At 43.4% G+C, this 23,162-nt stretch overlaps 4 protein-coding genes across 4 annotated transcripts; 3 read left to right on the top strand and 1 right to left on the bottom strand.

The window, feature by feature from the left end:
- The first annotated feature begins 297 nt into the window (after positions 1–297).
- On the top strand, positions 298–1,632 carry lamtor2 (late endosomal/lysosomal adaptor, MAPK and MTOR activator 2). The gene is made up of 4 exons (XM_061288927.1): positions 298–522; positions 922–1,084; positions 1,154–1,243; positions 1,306–1,632. Exons 1-4 carry the CDS (start codon positions 455–457, stop codon positions 1,360–1,362), a joined length of 378 nt encoding a protein of 125 aa, XP_061144911.1. The 5' UTR covers positions 298–454; the 3' UTR covers positions 1,363–1,632.
- Positions 1,633–2,122: 490 nt separating this feature from the next.
- LOC133160840 (ras-related protein Rab-11A-like) lies at positions 2,123–5,541 on the top strand. The gene is made up of 5 exons (XM_061288914.1): positions 2,123–2,393; positions 4,060–4,255; positions 4,511–4,704; positions 4,783–4,863; positions 5,089–5,541. Exons 1-5 carry the CDS (start codon positions 2,357–2,359, stop codon positions 5,205–5,207), a joined length of 627 nt encoding a protein of 208 aa, XP_061144898.1. The 5' UTR covers positions 2,123–2,356; the 3' UTR covers positions 5,208–5,541.
- A 668-nt stretch (positions 5,542–6,209) lies between these two features.
- Positions 6,210–10,928, top strand: rab11al (RAB11a, member RAS oncogene family, like). The gene is made up of 5 exons (XM_061288912.1): positions 6,210–6,485; positions 8,705–8,900; positions 8,971–9,164; positions 9,240–9,320; positions 9,614–10,928. The coding sequence occupies exons 1-5, from the start codon at positions 6,446–6,448 to the stop codon at positions 9,751–9,753; spliced, it is 651 nt and encodes a 216-aa protein (XP_061144896.1). The 5' UTR covers positions 6,210–6,445; the 3' UTR covers positions 9,754–10,928.
- A 525-nt stretch (positions 10,929–11,453) lies between these two features.
- mex3a (mex-3 RNA binding family member A) lies at positions 11,454–22,173 on the bottom strand. The gene is made up of 2 exons (XM_061288772.1): positions 21,571–22,173; positions 11,454–19,059 (listed from the first exon to the last, which is right to left on the bottom strand). The coding sequence occupies exons 1-2, from the start codon at positions 22,058–22,060 to the stop codon at positions 17,930–17,932; spliced, it is 1,620 nt and encodes a 539-aa protein (XP_061144756.1). The 5' UTR covers positions 22,061–22,173; the 3' UTR covers positions 11,454–17,929.
- Between the last annotated feature and the right edge of the window lie 989 nt (positions 22,174–23,162).

The raw sequence follows: 23,162 nt of genomic DNA, 5'->3' as shown, positions 1-23,162 counted from the left end.
AAGGTACTCGTCTGTTGACAAACAGAGACCTGCGTGTGTCTCCCGAATGTTTCGGTGCCCTTTTTCTAGCAGCCAAGTGATGTTTTCCGAAACTGGAAACTGGAAATGTCATTTAAAAAATACGAGAAAAATTTGTATTCCTCAATAAAGATTATTTCCAGTTTTGAATGCGTCTAAATCCATGTTGTTTTCCCACTGTGCTGACATTTGCCCCCACTAGCTTAGCCTCTTCAGGCACGCAGCTTCAAGGGCGTGTCGTACTATCCCGTGGTGGCAGCTGGCACTGAAAAACTTCCGGTATCTTCAGCTAGCACAGGAAGTGCTATGACGACAAGCCGTCACAACAAAATGCGCTAGCCATTTCTTGAGAGCAATATCGTGACTAGCGTTCCCCACTTTTTCCATCCGTATTTGATTTAAGACAACAGTCTAACGTTAGAGAGCGGCAGGAGTCATGTTACGACCGAAGGCTTTGACGCAGGTTCTGAGCCAAGCCAACACAAACGGAGTCCAAAGCACCCTGTGAGTACTGCTAGCCTAGCCTCTCCGGATGCTAACTTGTCAGCTGATTGGAAAACTTTAGTGTCGAATACCAATTTATTAAACGATTGATTTGGAATGCATCCATGAATAAAAGTTCTGCCATTATATCAGATTATTTTGAAAGGGTTGCCAATGCCGCTAAATGCCACCTTTTTAAATACTTTATGGGTATTTCTAGAATTGTAAGGCATTATCTAGTCTTCATGTAATTTCCCAATAATTCATGCACAAAATACGGAACCATGCACTTATTGTGGTAACTAGTTGCACGGGGTTCCTTGCACGGCTTGTTACAAATAAGTAATGTTATTGTGAGAAATCACACATTATTATCTTGTGCAAGTCCCTTTGTTTTTATATTTGCTTATTGGCTGTCAGATTGCTAAACAACGAAGGCTCTCTCCTGGCCTACTCTGGCTACGGGGACACGGACGCTCGGGTCACGGCTGCCATCGCCAGCAACATCTGGGCGGCCTACGATAAGAACGGCCACCAGGCCTTTAATGAGGACAAGCTCAAATTCATACTCATGGACTGCATGGTAAGCCATGCGTTTCTCCAGAAATTGACAAGTGGGCCTCTCACTGACAACATGCGTTTTTCATCACAGGAGGGAAGAGTGGCCATCACGCGAGTGGCCAACCTACTCCTATGCATGTACGCCAAAGAGACAGTGGGTTTCGGAATGCTCAAAGCCAAGGTGAGGCAACAACTTCCTCATCCTCGTCGATTTATTGCTCATGTGTGCTTTTTTCCACGCAGGCTGAGGCTCTGGTGCAGTACCTGGAAGAACCTCTGACCCAAGTAGCCGCATCGTAGTTGGATTGTAGCACAGGCCGGTCCTTGGTGTGGCTTTTCATTCACATCACGTCTATTTTTTATTTTTTTTCTAATTTAATCATGGAAAGGTGTTGATGTTAACAACTTCTTTTGTCTCTTCAGTTAGACTTTGTGTTGTATTTTTTTCCTCACTGTGACATTAAGGAAGGTTCATGAAAGGATCATGATTTCTTAAGTGTCATTGAAATGTAATTAAGTTGAAATGTGACAGTTTATTTCAAATGTGTACATAAACATTTTCTGATTACAGAGCTTATCATTTTATTTCTCATTTTGGGACTTAGTAAGACTGAGTTATGACAAGGCTGGAGACAGGTAAGAAAAAGTCTGACATTTTATACAACAAAAACTATTCAGAAATACAGCAACTTTTTACATTACATTAGATGTTGTTTTACTTTACATTTTCTAATATTCATCAAAATATGAATTTTTTACCTAAGAAACTCCCCAAAATCTACTTTATTCTCATAATATTACAATTTTTTAAATAGACCTCTATCTACAAAATACTATTTTATCTTTATACAACTTTAAAAAAAAATACGAATAGACTAAAAATTAAAACTAAAATCTAATCAGGAAAGTGTAAAAAAAAAAAAGGGATGGATGACATTGAATAGGAATATTCAGTATGGAAGGTTATGGTGAGTGTTCATTCTCATCCCCCCCAGCAGGAGGCGCCTGACAGAAACTGAGCTTTTCACCTGCCCCCACCCCGGCACCTGATAGTGCCACACCTCCATTACCACTCCCTGACCTGGATATGCGCACAACATGTCTCACCTCAGCGAGTCTGAAATGTAAGCCAGCAGGCAGGAAAGCAGAAAGGCTGGACGGCTGTGCCAAAACCGGATGGTTTCCGTCCTCTGGTCTGACGCGGACCTGTCAGTAGTAAGACGGCTGCCGCTTGCCAGCTGAGTCACTTCCCTCAGAAGAAGGCGAGACACGGGAAGCAGTGGATGGACGCAACATGGGCTCGGACGAGGCCTACAATTTTGTCTTCAAGGGTGAGTCCATTTGTTCTATTTCTTATGTAAGCATTCCAAAAGAATTACTGTATTGTTCAACTCTTCAGAACAACCTTGTCTTTCCATGCACACTTCCTTGTTTAAGATAAGCTTGACAGACGTCTCTATCTGCTCGGCTCACTTACACTGCCTGCTGCATATTGAAAAAATAATATATTGTGTTTCCGATTTGAGAAAGTAAAAATAACCCTAACTCGGGCTAAAATAAAAGTAATAACTAACCAACTTAATGTAACCCCGTAACCTACAGTACTTAAATTAAATATAAAAGTAACCAAACTAACTCTAACCTCCTAATCCTAACTGTAATTAAAATAAAAGAAGCTAACCAAGTATCATGGACTCCTGCATATTCACAGTTTGGGGCTCGACTCAAAAGCCATATTTAATATAAAAGTGGTGCTTTGGCGCCAGCATCTCATCTTGGTGCCAAGCAACTATGTTGGCATGAGGGGAGGAGTTTCATGTAGTCAGGCCCTAGCCTGATCTAATGGGACAAAATTCCTTTCTGACCATCCACCACTACTACGATTAGAAAATATATCCCGCCAATCGCAAAGTAAAATTAACTAGCCTAACCCAGTTCCCGATAAAAGTCACTGCTAAGTCTGACTGTAATACGAAACTAGATTGCAGAATGATAAAAGAAAAATGCAGGTTGGACAGAGCAACTTCCTCATTTAACTCTAGTCGAGGATCTCGCCCTCTCCAAAAAAACTGCGGTTGAAACCGGACAAGCATGGTAATTAGGGCCTATCCAACAGAGAACAATACTGTCTACTATCTCATTTTAAGCGGCGTGGCGGGACCAGAAAGACTGGAAAATGTTGGAAAACCATCGGAAATGTGTTAGCTGTAGTGTTATTTATTTACTGATTCTTTCATATTCTTTTTTTATGATGATTTTTAATATCTATCAGTTGGCAAAATGTTCATTTGTGGTCTTTTTTGACGTTGTTTAATGCCCTCTGCAACAAACTGGAATTCGAAAGGTTAGAAAATGATGACAGTTACAAAGTTGATGCAGTAAAATAAGGAGAAAAACAATACTGTAATACAGTATGTCTCTTTCGAAGAGAACATTCCCACGAACAAGGAGGTTAGTAAAATCCAACAATGCCTTAGTTTTTTTTTTTTTAAATATTAACCACACAACCTCAATGAATCACTCGTTAAAAGTGATCTTTCGTCTATTAAATATTACCCATGAGATCATGCCACATTGTTCAATTGTTGCCTTTCCTGCTAAAACAAGCGAGCAAGGGGAAAAAAAGTCGTCATGCCGTCAAGTGTAAGAAACTAAAAATTCCTGGGAATCAACAGTCCATTGTGGTAGAAAGCTTCATGTTTGCCCGCACTTTGGGGATTGTTGCTATTGTTTGTATAAGTAGTTACTGAATAGTGAAGGACACCAGTGGAAAAAGTGACATTATTATAAAATTCACGAGGAGGGAGGGGGTGCATGGATACCAGAGTGTGGCCTCCAAACCAGACAGAGTAGATTATTCCTCAAGGTAAACATTCTAGAGACAAAAGTGTCATCTCAGCATGCTTATGTAAAAAAAAAAAAAAAAAAAAATATGAAACAGTCGCTCTGAATTTTGTGATTAGGGAATTCCAGAATTTTTTTTTGTGCCCTCCTCAGTCGTCCTGATCGGCGAGTCGGGCGTGGGCAAGAGCAACTTGTTGTCCCGCTTCACCAAGAACGAGTTCAACCACGACAGCCGCACCACCATCGGCGTGGAGTTCAGCACGCGCACGGTGCAGCTCAACGGCTTCAACATCAAGGCCCAGATCTGGGACACGGCGGGACTGGAGCGCTACCGGGCCATCACGTCGGCGTGAGTCGCTGATGATATTGTAAACACAAGCGTGTGCTTCGCCCTGTTTTCAGGACAAACACTTTAGTTAACCTGCAAAACAACCCGCACTGTCCACAGCCAGTGTTTCCTCATGTGAGCCGAGGAGATTCTTTTAGACAAAAGTAATGCTTTTCCGCCATCAATGCACCAAAGAATTGTTGAAATGAGTCCAGTAGATTTGCTGCCATTCTGTGGCACCTCCAGGCAATGACAAGTCTTTATGGGGGTCAACAGGTACTACCGAGGTGCAGTGGGAGCCCTCCTGGTTTATGACATCACCAAACACCTGACCTATGAGAGTGTGGAGCGATGGCTGAAGGAGCTATTCGACCACGCCGACCCCCACATTGTGGTCATGCTGGTGGGCAACAAGTCCGACCTGGAGTCGGAGAGGTCGGTGCCTACGGACGAAGCCAAGGACTTTGCAGGTACTCACCGTACATTCAAATAGGCGCTCCGGTTCTATAAGGTATGAATGATATAATATCCTTTTTTCTTCTCTCAAGAGAAAAAAGGTCTGTTGTTTTTGGAGACCTCCGCTTTGTCATCAACTAACGTGGAGGCTGCGTTCAACACTGTCCTTACAGGTAAGAGTAATAATCGCAAACTTGCTAAATCATTTGACTTGCTGGTTCCACTCCAGTCCTTTAGGTGGCGGTAATGTACATCACCGAGTGTTTCCCAACTGCCACACACATTTGTCCACATTTTTTCATAGAAACCTAACTAACAAAAAATTAAGTATCATTTTGTGTGATAATGATTTAATTAGGGGTTTATTTTGTGATGATCTTTTATCTCCCTCAATGCAGAGATTCACAAGAAGGTGAGTAGTAAACAAGTATCTCGAGGTTCCATCACCGCTGTCACCTTGAACACCCCAAGAGTGGAGCCCACCGAGGAAAAGAAACCTTGCTGCAAGAATGTCTAAGCTTCCCAAGGAGCGCGGGGGAGGCACGGGTCATGAGACTCCTCTTTAAAAATGACTGATTTGAACATATGCCAGGCTGGTGTAATGTGAATAAACGCAATATCCTGCCTGTTGTATTGTACATCTTGGGTTAGCTGTAATTTAAATAATTAAACTGGAAGGTGTTCTAATGTTTTTTTTTTAAATACACGTTAAGAGGGGAAGCTTTGCTTGCTGTCGAATGTGAAGTGCGTGTGTGTGCTACTGCTGAAATAAATAATTTGCGATCATTTTGACTATTGGATGTAACTGTGCTTTGTTATAAAGTGGTGAATAAATAGAAGTTTTGCTTTAACGCTATCTTTTGGCATCTTGGTGCCAAGGAAGTATATTGAAGTACATCGAGGAGCTTGATCTGCACCATAGTGGGGTTTTGCTACCACCCTGTGACAAATATAGGTAATTCTAAACCATTTTTGCAATTTATAGTTTTTATTTTTAATTTGTTTTATATATTTTGAATTATGTTGAATTTAAAAGTTTAATATTTGCATTATTTTGTATGATTGTTATTATTTTATATTATTATATATACTACCCTTGGTTTAGTGTCTGATTTGTTTCTATTTCATTTTCAATTGTCTTATGTTCCTTGTCAAAATGTAATTTGAGTACGACACTGGGGGGGGGGGGGGGGGTGTACGAGTGAATTCTATTAGGTTTGTGATGGCGTGAATTAAACTAGTTAAAATGTCGGCAGAAAAATAAGTAGAGTACTCAAGTAAAGTACGAATAAGAGGTAAAAACTCCTTCGGTGCTTGTTTGTGTGCTCACTTTGCTGCTGCCTAAGGTGGTGTCACCTGTGTTGAGGCTCTGAGCCGAAACCCAATTCTTACGTGACGTGACACCCGGCTGAGCCAATCGTGTCGAGTCGCGTGACAGGTGTTTGTCGAGCATCGACCAATGGGAGCGGAGTGAAGGCGTGACAAACAGATGACGTCACGGCGTTGTGGTCGCTCCGGTTTGCGGCAACTAGTGGTGACAACAAGAAAGCGGAGGCAGAGGGGAGAGGACGACGACAAACTTTGCCTCATACTTTTGCGGTTTTTTCCGAGGGGGAGGACAGGACGACATCACCGCTGACAACTTGTTGTTTGACCGGCTTGACGTTAGCCTTCCGCCGCTGCTGTCATCGTCTCTGTGGTTTTTGAAGTTCGTTCGACTTGAACAAACGCGAGCGCGTTAAGTGAGACGAAACTATGACGGGCCGGGAAGATGAATATGATTATCTCTTCAAAGGTGAGTTGCTCCATTTTGTCTCCCGCCTGCCCCTATTCTATTAGCTGGCTACATTTAGCTTACCTGCGTTCGAATGACGACGACCCCCCCGTGACAACTTTACGTGTTTCAGGGTGACGGCACCTGTTGCTACACATCTAAGTACTTTAAAAGCTATCGCTAGGGCATTAGCTACATAAGGTCACTTTTGTGAAGTAAGACAACCGGCATGTGATGTGGCGAGTAATAATCTTGCTCAAGCCGGTGACGACCTCATCATCTTTGGACGAGGTGACGGGTACCGAAGCTCCAAAACACACACAATAAATGCCTAAATTAAACTTGCCTATGTACTGGGCTTCAGACAATTTGGAAAGTTCGGGGCGAATAAAGGTGTCCTAATTTTATTTTCTCTTTAAAGCAAAGCATTTCCTCACAATAAAAATACCATTAACACTAACTAGAAATAGACTTCCTTTTCCCCAAGAAAAATGCTTTGTCTGCAGCTGTGGTTGTTTTTAAAGTACTTTATGAATGAAAAGTTGTGTAACAAAGTCCTGTATACAATAAATAATCAAAGAATGAGATTACAATAAACAAAATATTTTTTAAATAAAATGTATTCAGATGTACTTATTATAAGACCAACTCATTCAAACCTTTGAATGGTATCTTATTTGCCTTAAAGTAAGACCAAGGGAGGTCATACTATCACTATAACACACAGTACAATCTTAACTTTTGGCCCCTATCCCGTTTTGCTCACTCAGAACAAAAAAAAAAAGTGCTGAATATTTTTGTTTGCTCAAGATAAGAACAAGATTGGCTTTTTAATACCCGTTTGTTCAAATGCTAGCATAACCATAGCTGCTACTTGGCATATGACACACACAAAAAAAGGAACGGGTTGGCACCAGCTGGTGCAAACAGCCATTCATATTTGTACCTTGATGTGAACAAGAGGAACTTCAGAGCCTTAAACGAGTCAGCGTTGTCAAACTGGAAATACCTGCATGGAGTGTGTGTCTGTGCGTTCGAGAGAATGCGAGTGTTTGTGTTCGCCCAACGCCATACAAAAACTTTGCCACAAAGCAAAGAGAAGATGAGATTTGATTCCAGGCTGACTGGCATGAGCGGAAATGATAGTGACAAAGTGCGAATCACAGTCAGGTGCCTTTAGGTTTTATTGCTTTTAAATTTTTTCCGCCGCTCCTTTTGTTCCTTTTTTTTCCGCCTAAGCTGTTTGCTGCGAGTCAAGCAGGTCAAGCTGCACACTGACTCACGCTTCCAAGCCCATTTGGCCATCGTCAGCACAGGAAGTCGTTCGTCCGCAGCTGTCCAATTTGAGCCTTCTTTATTTTCTTCCACTACTAGCTAGACATTTTTCCCACTTAAGAAAAATCCAAAGCAGAAACCCCACATTGCTTTATTCCCTGATAGTATATGTATATCCCAATATTAACCTAAATCATTTCCTCCTAAAGCGACGGTGTCCCGCAGGGATCAATGCAAGAACCCTGAAAAGTTCATCTAACTTGCTTTTACTTCACATGTACGATACGATAGCTTCTGCTTTTTTTATTTTTAGTCATTTTAAATCATTTTAAGTAGTTCAGTAAATCATTTGTGGAGCTGTTTTTGCTCATATGTCATACTGAGATCCCATTTAACTAGTCTAATCTATTTCATTTCCCAAAATCATTTAGCGGATTCCATTGGGCAAGCTCTGACGTCATCCGACCAAACAGGTTCATCCTCCCAGAATTAGCTTCATAGCTCACGTGAGCATTGGCAGACTTTGGGGAAAGCTGTCATACGATGGGTGCGGGAGTTGATGATTCGATATAAGGGCTGTCAGGAAATTCTTTTATGGCAGAAATGTCAACAACGTGGGCGTGTAACGGAGACATCGTATCCATCCTCGTCTTGATTCAAGTCAACGTAATCGCGGTTGCTTAATGATTCTTCTCCTTCACCCGAGATTCATGACAAATGGTGGCAACTTCAAGATAAAACAGACTGCCCGTGTCTCTTGCGCCACATTTCCTTTGACATTGCAACAGTGTTGAAACATGGCATGGTTTGTTGCTGCAAACTTTAATTTCCTATTTTGTAAAGACAGGATTGCGTCAGGCAGTGACTCACTTGACCAAAATCTCAATTTGAGGAACTTGGTTGTACCAAATTAAGCCATGATTCATGATTGAACACAAATATTCCTCTTTGTTTCCCCCAATTAGTGGTGCTGATCGGCGACTCGGGCGTTGGGAAGAGTAATCTGCTGTCCCGCTTCACCCGCAATGAATTCAACCTGGAGAGCAAGAGCACCATCGGCGTGGAATTTGCTACGCGTAGCATCCAGGTGGAAGGCAAAACCATCAAGGCGCAAATCTGGGACACTGCGGGACAGGAGCGATACCGGGCCATCACTTCTGCGTCAGTGCAAAGCTTACATTTGCTATTTCATCCCATTTCTTGTATTTATTGCAACGTTGCTCTTTTCCAGGTACTACCGCGGCGCGGTGGGAGCCCTACTCGTCTACGACATCGCTAAGCACCTGACGTACGAGAACGCCGAGCGCTGGCTGAAGGAGCTGCAGGATCACGCCGACAGCAACATCGTTATCATGCTGGTGGGCAACAAGAGCGACCTGCGCCACCTGAGAGCTGTGCCCACCGACGAGGCCAAGGCCCTTGCAGGTGCCCACGCCAAATCATTGATACTTAAAATTGCGTTTAGACTGACTTGTACTCATTTGACTCTTTTATTCATAGAAAAGCACGGCCTGTCTTTCCTGGAGACGTCGGCTTTGGACTCGTCCAATGTGGAGCTGGCCTTCCAAACCATCCTCACAGGTTTGATTCCTGGTTTTGACCTTTCTGTCCAAATCCCTTAACGTCAGGCACTATCCACCATCCGCCTGTAGATGGCAGCAACGTCCATCTAATGGATTCCTTGTGTCAGTGGGTGCACTGAGGTGACTTCACATCATTAGTATTAGTTCACATCAATGGATAAATGCGATGTACTCGAATTGAGTTAATGACCTCCCCCCCCCCCCCCCCCCACCAAAAAAAAAGCTTAAAATGGCTTCACTTCAGTCTGCAGCTTTTTGCAAGTACATAATGCTCCCCCATTTCTCTCTCAGCCATCTACCACATCGTGTCGCAGCGGCAGATGTCGGGACGCAACGACTCGGACTTCTCGCCCGCTTCCAACGTGGTGCCCATCACGGTGGAGCCCACCCAGAACGCATCCAACAAGGGCATGTGCTGCCAGAACAACTGAGCTGCGCAAAGACAGTTAGATCCAGATAGACAGACAGAAGGGAAGACCAAGAGGTGGGTAGAGATAACCATTACACTTCTTTGCTGGGTGGGAATATCCATGTTGAACACTCCTGTTACGTTGGTTTCTCAGGAACATTTAAATGTTCCTGGGTCATTTTGACTCATTAAAAAAAAAAAAAGTTTACTGTATATCTAGGCTTGCAAAATTAGGCTGAAATATAAATGCAAGTCACTCATCAATTTTATCAGCTTCAGGTTTATTTTTGTTACTTCTCATAGTAGTTTTCCCAACTTTAAGAATTCTCCAAAATTTCCAACCCCAGTTGGAGCTCGCCATCCATATTTCTAACTGATTAAGCTTATAAATATCTTTTGATTTAACTGTCGGTTTGACATAAGAGGAACGTTAAATGGAGGTTTCCAGCAATGTGTGGAGCACGCCCTCATATCTGTTGAAATTAAGATTACTAGATGATACCCCTCCCCCTAAAAAAATATAAAGCAGTGGAATTCCCCATCACCTTCACTCAAAACTGTCCCAAAGACTGTCGCTACTCCGCTCAATTGCTAAGTGATTCATCTAGAAATATTTATTGAACACTAGGTTTTTATTATTTTCATTGCATTGATTTAAATCTACGCTTATTTGTGAGGACATCCGACTCTCCATGAGGGGCGTGATGGCGTCATTTTTCATAAATGCACATGTTGGATCCTGGTCTGGCGTTTTCAGATTCTTCTGGGAAGGGAGGGGTCCGGGTTGTAAGGGGGGACACACCACAGCCTTCTCGTGAGATAAATCAATGGACCCCCCCCCCTTGGCTTTTTTATGTTAATACCGGAGCCTCTTTTACTGCGGTCTGTCTTAACTGGACCAGGACTTTTTTTTTTTTTGCCTTGCAGAGGTCAATCCTCTCACTTGCTTCTCTTTCCTGCGGGAGGAATTTTTGTTTATTATTATTTTTAATTCAGGCAGACAGGTTGTTAGTGTGTGTGTGTCAGTAAGGGTTTGATTTAAAGTGCACACAAATCACCTGGTGTGTGCTGTGTGGCCTTCACAGGTCTTTAAACTGGGTGGTGTAGGACAATTTTTTTTTTTAAGAAAAAGCAAACAATTATTCTAATATGTATATTGGACTGCATTCAATATGTACAAATAAATCTGATTTGTAATAGTGTCTCTAATGTTCTTCTGACAACATTCGAAACAAAAAAAACAACTTTGGTGTAATGCCATGAAATATCTTATGAGCGAGAATATTAATTTTGGAGCCAGACAATTCCAGTTCGTGTCTACCGCCAATTATATTACGCAATATATTTCACTGCACAAGAGGAGTACACTTAAATTTAACCAAGCTCTTATCTCGTGGGTCAAATTGACCAGGTTTGAAAGAAGATTATTTTTTTAATGAGGTCATTCACTGCTTTGTTCTTTTATATTCATTAACTGGAATCTAACCATTTATTGCAAATGACAAATATATTCTTCAGGTGTGTTTTTCAATGGTGCAGGCATGGAAGATGCTCAACTTGTCTGAAATTCAAGCTTGTAATGACAAACAGATGCCAGTAGATGGTAGCGTTTCATCCTGTTGGAATTGACTTCAGCACAGCTTTTGAGTAGAAGAAAAAGATTAGGTAAGAAATCCTGTCATCACTTTTCATCGTGAACAAAAGCACCTGTCACCTCTATCATCATTTTCATTTTGTTCTTTTTATTAGAAACATTTACAATACATCTTGTATCTTGGAAAAATAACAAAGAACCAGAACTAACATGGAGCAGATACATTAATAATAATAATAATAATTAATCATAAAAATGTCTTCCAAAAAATGTAATTCACTCGGAAAAAAATGTGTGCTATAAGAAATAAACCTGCAATATCACATGCCTCGTCGAGGGCATGGCACACTGTAACAGAGTTCAAAGATTTTTTTTTTGAATTTTTCCATTTTTTTGTTCGTCATTTTTGTTCCCATCCATCAAAAAAAAGTTGACGGTCAGCCACAGAGCGCCACACACACACACACACGAGCGTGAGGGGGTGGGGGGTGGGGCGACCCTCTTTTCACCGTTTACAGAGGAACCAGAAACTAACGCCAGCCCGATGATGCTGGCCCGTAAACTAACTCACTACCACCACTATTAGACCGGCATGAAACACGCACACACACACTAATTGTGCTGCAAATATTGGAAAACGCTACCAAGAGACAATCTGTCGGCCGTCTTCGGAGGAAGGTTGCAAGTTTTCACCTTTGGTCCCGTCACATGCAGCAGGAAATGTGTCAAGTTTTGACCAATAAATACATAAACTACAAGAACTTCAAGTTGATTTGCTGTGAGGTGAATACTCGCCAACCCAAAAATATTAGAACAGTGAGGCTAATTCTTTGGATTTGAGATTGTAGCTTTTGAGTAAGCAATAAAAATTAGGCAGTGAATCTCAGTTTTTGATCATATCCATTCCATATTAAGAAAAATCTAGGAACAAAAATTCTGATCCTTATATTGTCACTGAACACAATGAGTTAACTGAACAATAGTATTTATATTTAATTGTCACAATTAAATAACAATAAGCAGGTCAAAAGTGAGTCTACATAAGATCAGTTATTTTTCATTCATTCATTTTCAGCAAAAGTGAAAGAAGTGGCCTCACTGTTCCTACAAAATCCGACGTGGGGACCGACCGGCGTCAAAACTCGCCACCTTTTGACCTCCGAAAACGCTCTCATCTATGAAAATCTAGTCTAAGTGACCACACGACATACTACATGCAAACTAGTACAGTAATGAACTTGTTGTGTGTTATGTGTGCTATCTAGTTACAGTACAGAGATCTAAGAACATGGTGCGCCCTGTTAAACACCACCGGGGCCTCACTTTTGTTTTTGAGGGCCCACCAAATCCCCTAATAAAATCGGCCTTTGTCAAGCTGCTCTGTTGCTGTCGATCCAAGAAAACGAAAAAAAAAAAGACTTGGAGATGCCAAAATAAAACGTTGTACGCAGTCAAGACCTAGACCTTGGTTTTGGATTTTGAATCACAGAGAAAATGTGTAATGCAGTCAGTAAGTCAGTACCATGGGCTTACAGTTGAAGGCATATGTGTGCATGGGGGGGAGCGGCAAGGGGGATTTACTAATGCAGGACATGAATAATAACAGTAATAATAATGATATAATCGAGGCACAAGATTGATGCTCTGTGACTAAAATATCTCCAAATTCTTAAAAAATAGTTTATTCTGTCGTGGGCGCGGCACGAGTGTCGTCCGGCGTCCATAACCGTCATAAATAAAACTTTTTTCTTTTTTTTTCTTTTTTTTACGTAGAAACTGACTTCCCCCCCTCCATCTTGTTTAGAAATATATTAACTTCTTGTCATTTGAATTAAAAAACAAAAGGTCTTTTAAATAGGCTTGTTTTCTTAAATAACATCCAGATACTGACTTTTTTTTTTTTCCCCTTACTCTCTGCGTTTCTAAGAAATAAAAACCAATGTTAGCAAAATAGATCTGACAAAACTGTAATGTTTTTTTCTTTCTGGTTTTAAGTTACTTTCTATAAATGTATGCGGAAGAACTCAAATATATTGAAAACTCGTCACAAATTCTTTCCCCCAAAAACAACAACAAAAACTTAAAGCTTGTAATAAAAACAAATGAAGGAGTGCATTCGGTTGAGTGTTTTCTTCGTACATTCAAACGCATTACTTGCTCGAGTTCTGTAAAAAGTTGGTTACAATTGCTTAAGTGCATCCATTGAGAATAAGGATTTCCTATCACTCCTTCAAAGGGATTCTACATAAATGCATAAGTCCATTTCCATAGCAAGAAAAAACATCAACACTTCCTATTTTGACTAAAACAGAAAAAAATCGTAATACCATATCGTAAAAAATAATACTACGGAAAAATTAACGACTCCAATGTCGCCGCGAGTCATCTCCGCCCCTTTCAAGTCGCTCCTGTCTCAATCCAAAGTATTTCATACCGGCCGGTCCGAGCTGCACAAATGAAACTTACGCACGTTTCTTAACAAGTCTATTTTCGTGTATCGATTAAACTACGCTGCAATACTGTATACCATTTGGGAAAAGCCCACGTTCGCTTTGAGGCCGTAAAGCCTTTTTGTATGCGGATAACTCTTAGCTATACGGTACAATATCTTGCTAGCATGCAGTGGAAATTGCCAAAGTCACAACTCTTCAAAATTGTCAGCCCCTATTTTGGGGATTATGACCCACGCATGACCCGATTGTGGGGCTGTTCCAAACCTGATATGTTTTCACAGATTTGCTTTCACAATATCGCTTTTTATAACACTACTAAGTTGGCTCTGGTCGTACGTTGGTCTTTGGCTACATGTGACCGTAATACAAAGCAGAGGCGAAGTTTGGAAGCTACGCTAAAAGCTAAGAGGCCCCCCCATTAGTGCCATTAGCACTGTTAGCTTCCACTTTTGTCTTCTCAGTGCCGCTCAGAACTCCTGAAACGAGTGCTTAATATTCAACATATCACTCAAAGAAAAGACCCTGAAGAGCACAGTAATTATCCTGTTTTTTTTCTTTTTTTTTTAAATTTTCATTTTTACTAATCAAAGAGCTGCGACGAGCTACCAAAACGCTAATATGCTAATAGTCAAAGTAGTCTGAATAGAATATTACTGTTTATTGCTTCATCTTAATGTACATAGAAACTTGTGTCCTCATTCAGGGGTTATTATTATTATCATTATTATTGTTATTACACATACAATTTATCGGAACTTTTACGTATTTGGGATTTATACAGTTGAGGCTTCATAAATGATATCATAGTAGCGTCTGATAATTTATATACTACTAAATTAATCCCTTGAAATAATATTTGTTAAACGTATATATATAGGCTATTATCTAAGTCAAAAAGTGATGGGTAAAACGTATAATAATAATAATAATAATAATCTTTTTCCTCTGCTAAATTGGCGTAGTAATCCAAAAGCTTTGTGGAAGCAGGGCATCCAATGCGCAAATAAATGTGTATTTATTTACAAAGAGTCTTTGAATACTCTTATATAAAGAGGCGGCATCCCTCTCTCGTCGTGATAGCAACAACAAATACAACATAAAACAAAAATGATAGGGAATCCTTATGTGCATTTCTTAAATTCTAGGAAATATTTCACCATCAGTGGTCGGTTTGGTATTCATCAGATGCGCAGTTTTTTTTTTTCTTGGTAAATAAGGTGCTTAACTCTTCATATTTATATTGTGTTTTTAACCCCGCTGTTTGTTGCTCAGGAACAGCAATAACGTTCTTGGGTCAATGTGACTCGTGACAAGTAATTGAGACAAAAGGGTCAGAAACGAAACAAAAGAAAATCATTAGCTGCATTACAAACATTTCCTAGCCAATATGTGTCTGTTCATACCCAAAAATGACTTTTAATGTTGTTCTTTCGTGTTAAAATGGGTCAATTTGACCCGCGACATAACAGACGGGTTGAGGGTGTCATTTCCTGAACCCCTTCCTAAGCCAAGTGTGATTCACATTCTTTAACTTGAAAAGTTGTTTTAAGGGGGTGGTGCAATGGAAGGCCAACATGTTAGCCTAAATGGCATTATTGGAATAAACAAAAAATGTAACATTAAGGCATAAAACAAAAATACTAAGATTTTTTGTTGTTGTTGACTGTGCAGTTTCTCCATAGAATGATACTCTGTATTTCTACTCTCTGTAGAATTGAAGGTACTTTTATTTTTAAGTGTTCCACATGCTTTGCTCTGTGTTTGGCTCTTAATAGGAGGACAAGGGGGGGGCGCTTCAGGTGGGGGGGGGGGGTGTCTCTTGAGGGTGGCTGGGACACAATTTTAAAAAGGCCAGATGACTCCTCTAGGAGTGGGAGAAAATATCGATATCGTGATACATCACATCATTACCACATTATCAGTAGACCAACATTTGGCATCGATACCCCGATACCTTAAAAGCGGAATTGAAAACAGTTTAAAGGCTCAAGCCGAGGCGATACAGGTTTTCTAGTTATCAGCCGCAGTATCGATATTGCAGTGTATCATCGTCATCCAAGTATCGATACCTGATACCTTTAAAACAGTTTGATGGCTCAAGCTGAAGTGATATTGCAATACATTGCATCTTCTCAGTAACGATACTCCGACATTGGCGATCGATACTCAATACCTTTAAAACAGTTTCAAGCCTCATGTTCTCTAGGCTTGGAAACATGTATTGATATCATGATACATTGCACCATTATCACAGTATGGATAACCCGACATTTGCTAGCAAGACTTCCACCCATTGAAGTACTACCATGTAAATACGCCCCCTTGTGTTTGAAAGCAGCGTAGACGAGCAATCGGACAAAGTTCTTCCGCCAATGCTATGACAGCAAAATTCGGAAGTTTTATTAGATAGCGTAATTATTCTGCTGTGAATATTATAATGTATCATAGCTATCAATACATGCTTTATCATATAATTGGGACAGTATTGTTCGGTATAATATGGACTCTAACATTCCCACCCCTAGATGGCGCTCCCCCCAAACTAACAAAACACCCTCTTTCCCTTTTATTCAACAACCCCCACCTTCTTATGTTAACCCGTTGACCCAATCCCCCCCCCCCCCCCCCCCCCATCCCCTTCTTGCTCGGGCTTGAGCATAATTTGATTCAGAGTGAGTGCTGGTTCAATGGGGCGTTTCCTCCGCTTTCCTGCCAATTACAATTGTCTGATTTCATTCAAGCTAGGGTGGGGAGTAGGGAGGCTGGGTGAGGAAGGGGGGGGGGGGTGTCTCCCATTGGCTGGGGGCCTCAGTGTCCATAGTGAAGGGGCAGCTGCTGGATCTCCCTTACAGTAGCCAGGGAGGGGTCGTCGGGTTGGCCTATTTGGATCTGTCACGTAAACCCTGTTTTGAATTTCACAGTTGGTGTGTGTTTGTGAGAGAGGGGGGGGGGTTAATGGGGGGGGGGCACGCTACACCTCATGTGATAGGACCATTCTTTTTAACATGGCCACATGGTTTTCATCAATGGTGCAGCTTACAAATCTTGTCTGTGGGGGGGTTGGATTCTCCGCTCCGATCTGCACCTGGACCGGCCCATTTGCCTAATTATCGAAAGAGCGCCCGCCGGGCCCTGCTGTCCGAGCGTCCACACACAATAACGCTCCTCAATCCAAGGGAGGGTCACACTGTAAGAGAAGGGGACCATGGGGCGGGGGTGACCAGATATCCACACACCTGCTCCAGCCAGACGCCAAATGTAAAAAAAAAAAAAAGAAAAAGATCGTCTTATTTGCATGAGGTTTGCTCACATTGTCTAGTGACGAATGTAATAGTAATGACAAAGAGAAGGTGGCTTGGAGGGGGGGGGGGCGTTTGTCGAGGCTACGAGGGGAAGGCAAGCATCACTGAATCTTTTCCGCAGATTACAGCGAGCCTTGTGTAATCAATGCACCGCCCCGAATGAGATTTGCACATTTTGGGGGCCGATGCACTGAACAATGACACCGATAAAATGGCAAATAATAATGTAATGCCCCCCCCCAAAAGAAATATCTACGGAAGAAGTGCTTTGACTAAAACCTTTTCACATTTTCTGTCAAAGCATAATAAAATGATTCAAAAAGTCTGATTGACGACCCTCTTTTAGACCCGAGATGATTGTTTGGTGCGGTGTGAATTAAATCATCCTCCACCCATATAAACCCACTTCATGGTAACGTGATCATACAAAAAAAATCGGAGTAATAATAAAATGTTCACATTATGTCGGCCTACACTGCCATTCTGTGTTTAAGAACAACAGCAGCAGTCCCATCATAAAAAAACAAAATACCAGGAAAAAAAAAATCAAAACCTGAAAAGGTACTATACTTCTCTTATAAACCAAACTTTTATAAAATATATATGCATATATATGTATATAAAAGAAAAACTGAAAAATATCTCTTATACTTTTTAGTAAAGCAAGCAGTGCCTTCTAAAATAGCTGCTTGATTGTTTTAAAATTTTTCTGAAAAATGAAAAATGTATCGCAATAATAGGAATAAGAATAATAACAACAACCGTAATAAGAGCAACTAATTAGCCGACCGACAAACGAGAGACCGAAAAAAATAAAAATAAACCACACAACTGGCTAAAAAGGAATCCTTAAGAGAATATTCGGATGGCCTGCGAAACCTGCGTGTGGCACACGGGACACTCGGGGTGGTTGAGCTCACAGATTCGGATAGCGCACTCCATGCAGAAGAGGTTGTGGCCGCACGGCACCAGGGCGGCCGTCACTTTGCTCTCAAAGCAGGTCATGCAGTCCCGCACGGCCGGCGGCGAGTCCGGCACGGGGAGCCGCCCGGGAAAGCCGCCCTCCCCGGCCGAGGTGGGCTCGCTGTGGGCGCGGCGAGCCTGCGCGTGGGGCGACGCCATGCCGCCGACGGACGAATTGGCCGGCGGTTCCGGGAGCCCCGGCGAGAGTCTAGTGAGGGGCAGCGGGAGCCCGCCGAAGCTTTTGGATCGCTGCTGGGCGTAGAAAGCCATCTGCTTGGGGTAGTCGGGGTCGCCCCAGCTCTGGGTGCCCTCCGAGCCGAAAAAGGAGCACGGCTTCTCTCCGGAGCTGGAGAAGTTGCCCTTATTGTAGATCCCCACGCCGTCGCCGCTCCCTCCTCCCCCGAGGGCATCGGAGAAGTTCTGGCGGTAGCTGCTGGTCAGAGGTTTCCGCTGGCCCCCCTGGAGGCCCCACACTTGCTGGAGTCGACTCTCCAGGCCCCCGCCGCCGCTCCCGCTGCTCCCGGCCGGACTGCTTCCGCCGTTGGGGCCCAGGCAGTCGTTTTCGTTGTTGTGGTCGTGCAGGCCTCCCGTCCGGAAGGCGATGTGCGCCTCGATCTCCTCGCGGGCTCGCTCGGCGTTGCTCGGTGAGCCCGTGATCTCGAAAACGGGGTCCCGGTCCCGGCTGGGGGTGACGATGTACGTGCAGGTCTGCTGCTGGATGCGCTTGATGGTGGAGCCTTTGGGGCCCACCACCAGACCCACCACTCGGTACGGCACCCTCACCTGGATGGTGGTCTGGCCCGGGAGCGGGGTCGGCGGGGAGCCGCTGAAAGACACGCCCAGCTTGTTGCGCGACGCCCTGAGCATGGAGAAGTGCTCGGCGGCAGAGATGATTTCGCGGCGGGCCAGAGCCACGTCCTCCTTACGGCCGGTGATCAGGAACACGGGCTCCTCGCCTCGGACAGGGGTCTTGATGTAGGTGTTGGTCTTGGCCCGTAAGGCTTTTATCTTGCAACCTGCAGACACACAGACGGGTTACAAACTGCTTGTGGATGTTCTCATTCATGCATCTGGATTAAGACAAGATTTCGAAGACATTTGGCTTATCATCTGAGAAGGCTTCATTAGTTCCAGCAACAGGATTTGGTTAGTGGTCTGTCCCAACTGAATCATTAGTAGAGCCATTTTTAACTGAGCAGTTTATCCTCCGCCGTGTGTGTGTTTGAAGATTTCCAATGAATGCCTCATCTACGCTAAATTCCGTTAGCCCGTGTATGGCATTTCCTATGTTTTGTTAGCATTAAGCTAGAAGTGTTTCATTAGACACTGCCGTGGGTAGTCACTTTATGTTCAATTTGTTTTCCATCTGTTTTCCGGTAAACTTTCACACTGAGTGACAAATAAAAGGCAAGGCCTCTTCTTTGGAAAAAAATGTGCAAGCAAGACTGTTTTTCTCGGTAATTTTGTACAGAAGTCTCCCAACAAACACTTCCTTAACTACAGATGTGGGCCTGAGGAACCAGCGCAGATCTATTTGCAGCATCACCATCATCCTTACAAGTTCTGACCTCTCCTTGAACTTGAGGCCACTCGCAACATGCTTTTTTCGGCCTGGTTCATTTGCTCCTTTCTGGAGATATTCACACTTATTTTGTCGAGTTGCGGTGAGGCAAGCCGGATGTTTTCATGCATCCACTCAGCTGGCCATTGAGAAACAGAGAGAGCCAGCGCCCTGGATATTGACCAGTCGGTCCGGCCTTTCTTAAAGGAACCAGCCCTTTTTATATGCCAGAAGGGAAGGGACCCTTTTTTTTTGTTTCGTTCGAACCCGACATCGGCAAACCCCCGTCGGCCGCACCGGTGGTTTAACGAGGCTAATAGTGTCGCCGAGGATCACCGAGCAACGCATTCCTCCACGCCGCCTTTTAATCAGTACAAATGAGTGTCACAATTAGACAATTACAGAGGCAGAGATTAATCAAAACACAACAAGAATTTAGTCACCCGAGATGCTTCATCTGTAATGGTGGGAAATATGCCAAAGGTAAAATTTGGGGAATTTTCATTTGGAAATTCTTTATAGGAAATATATTTAAATGGAGTTCAAACCAGGGATTTACAATGTTGAAAGTAGAGAATTTAAATATACAGTGGTTGGATCATTTATTTTAGCATAATTGACCAACCAATGAAAAAAAATCCAATTCGTAATATTTCCAAAATTCTTAAATCGCTGGAAACATTTCCTTTGCAATCCTTGTAAAGATTGAAAATATTTTTATGACAATGACAAAATAACTGAAAACACTGTAATATGTGTGCCAGTCCAGTAGATGGCAATGTAACTAAACGCTTTGAGTACACTTGATTTGCATTTTACTTCATTTACAATTTTGTAAATAAAGTAGTAGTAAATATTCTGTGTAAAAATGTATGTTCCACCATTATGATTTTAGTTGTGGCAATGTTGATTCTTTTTTGGGGTTGTAATATGCATGCCGGGCCACTAGTTGGCAATATAGAGAAACACAACACATATAATTTTCTAAATAAACGGTAGAAAAGTTAGCAAAAATATTCAGCTTAATGCTATTTTTCTTAATACCACCTTTTGGACAACCATGCAAAAGCAAAGGTCCTGAACAAAACAGGGCGTAGGCATTTTTGGGGAATATTTTTAAGCTTTTGTGCTATCGTACTTGAAGAAATTAATCAAATGATTGTCTAAAATTGCAGAAAACATCAGAATTCGGTTTTAATGCTTATATTAATCACTTATGTTTTGGACCAGTTATTATACATCCCTGAAAATTCAAACCTCAGAAATGGACAAAAATGCTGACTGGAAATTTCAATTTGTGATGTGAATTGAACTTTTCCAAACACAAGATGGGGAAAAGGGTGAGGCAACGCTGGCTAACTGCCTGGCTGGCTCCCTTCTTTTGTCCTAATGTGTCAGTGGGCCACATGCACAAACAAGCCCCCCAAAACATCAGCCCTGCCAGAACCTGGCAGAATCCAGAGCTCCTTTCTCTACACTAGCAGCCCCCCCGCCCCCCAACCTTCACCCACTCAGTCACCCACCCTCCCCCCACCGCCCTCCTCACAACAGCACGTTGCCTTTTGAACAGTCTGGCGCGTCCCAGACGACAAAGGAAGCCAACGCTCCGGTGACATTGATGGCGTTGGATTGTGGAATCGTGCACCACACTCGAGGCTTGACTACACGAGTGCTTAGAAAACAGATCAGATGATAGAATCAGAAAAGGGAGGAAATATGGAGAATAATAATATTAAAAAAAATAAAATAAAAAAAAGAGCTCCTGTGTGATGATGGAACTTGTAAGGCAGGCAGGAAAAGTGGGAGGCTGATGCCTCATGGAAAAGGAGGAATAAGGGGAGGGGGTACCAAAAAACACCACCACCACTCCCTTTTCTTTGTTAAAGGTAACATTGGAACAAGAAAAGTTTGCAAGGAAGGCATGCTTCTTTTTCATGATTTTTCTTCTTTTCGGTTATGGAATTACCTTGCCTGCCCACTATCTCGGCCACATGCTCGGAGCTGGGCACTGGGACGCATTCGGTGATGTTGCAGCCGCGTCCTTTGGGCTCCCCGGACGAGCTCTCGTACAGGGCGCACAACTTGCTCTTGCCTTGGAGGATCGACGCGTCTCCTCCGCCTCCCATTCCACCGATTCCCCCAATTCCTCCTCCTCCTCCACTATTGTGGTGGTTGTTGTTGTTGTTGCTCCGGTCTTGCACTCCGCACGTCGGAGCTCCACCGCCGCCGCCGATAACAACACTACCTCCACCACCTCCTCCTCCACCGTCCTCGCCCTCGCCGAGCCCCAGGAGCGACAGCTGGCCGAGCGCGACCCTCAGGGCGCGGGAGTCGTCCTCGTCGTCGTCGGGGGGACCCAGCAGACCCGCCTCGCCCCCGAAGCCGGAGCCGGCAAGATCGGCGCCGTAGCCCCCGTTTTTCTCCATGATCCCTGCGAGCACCAGCAGGCTCGGCATGGCTAAACAAAAGAGTGGCGCGAGACAAAGACGACGGGGAAGAGACTGGAGAGAGAAACTGCCTCCTCGCGGCCGCCTCCTTCCACCGGCCCCCCCTCCTCTTTTTCTGCGCTAGTCCCTCCCATAGATCGACCCACCAGCCACCCAGCCGACCCTCCCTAGCCCCCCCTTCCGTCCCTCCTCCACCACTCCGCCCCCTGGACTCCCACACTACTACTTCCAGTACGCTTGCTGGAGAGCTCCAGGGGTGGACGGGACACGCGAGGAGAACAAGGCCGGCGTCTGCGCGCTCTTCCCGGGCTGGACTTGCCGGTGGCTGGGGGGGCCGGGGTGGATGGGGTGGAGGAGGGCTGGCTGCTGCGCGGCGCTCCACCCAGTCTGGCTCCTTCAAGCCGCTCCCCTCCTCATAGTTATGCTTTAAAAGAACCATGTACTGTATTAATATATGGACAATCAGCATTTGTTCTCTCAAGCAAGAGAATGGAGGTGCTGAAAAAGATGACGTCATGTTTCCTTTAATTAAAACAATTATTAGTGAGGGTAAACGGGGGGTGTCGCCCCCCCCCCATTTTTTTTTTGTTATTTGGACAATCCTTTTCTTTTTGTGGTGCAAAATAGGGAATTCTCGTATGATGTCCGTTTACGTCCTCGTCATATTGTTCTGTTTAAATCACAATATCAATTTTAAAAACGTGGGGATGAATGGGATGGGGTGGATGCCCAAAACAAAAACATGCACAGTATTATTCCTTCTCTACTTTGCCTAATCTCCTGTTTAAAAAAAGAAAAAAATGGGAGAATTGGATTTCATGCTCATGGTAAAGGATGACGTCAACTTTGGCACTCCTCGTGTTTGTACTATTATTTTGATTAATAGTAAGGATTACTGATGATAGATGGTGGGTTTGTTGAGGCGATCGAGGGGTGGGTGTACGCCCACCTCGTGTAGCCACGCTTTGCGGCACCACGTTGTCGTCTCCGCATGAGGATGTTATGTATAGACTACAGGGTGTCTGGCACAGGGGGAGGGAGCGGGAGGCATCGAGGAGAGGTGGGGGGTGGGCGGCGTCTGTACATATATTTATATAATATATACGAGGGG

Source organism: Syngnathus typhle, linkage group LG10 (genome assembly GCF_033458585.1).
Source record: "Syngnathus typhle isolate RoL2023-S1 ecotype Sweden linkage group LG10, RoL_Styp_1.0, whole genome shotgun sequence".
Classification (NCBI taxonomy): domain Eukaryota; kingdom Metazoa; phylum Chordata; class Actinopteri; order Syngnathiformes; family Syngnathidae; genus Syngnathus; species Syngnathus typhle.
Note: the sequence above shows the minus strand (reverse complement) of the source record. Positions and strands in the feature narration are given on the sequence as shown.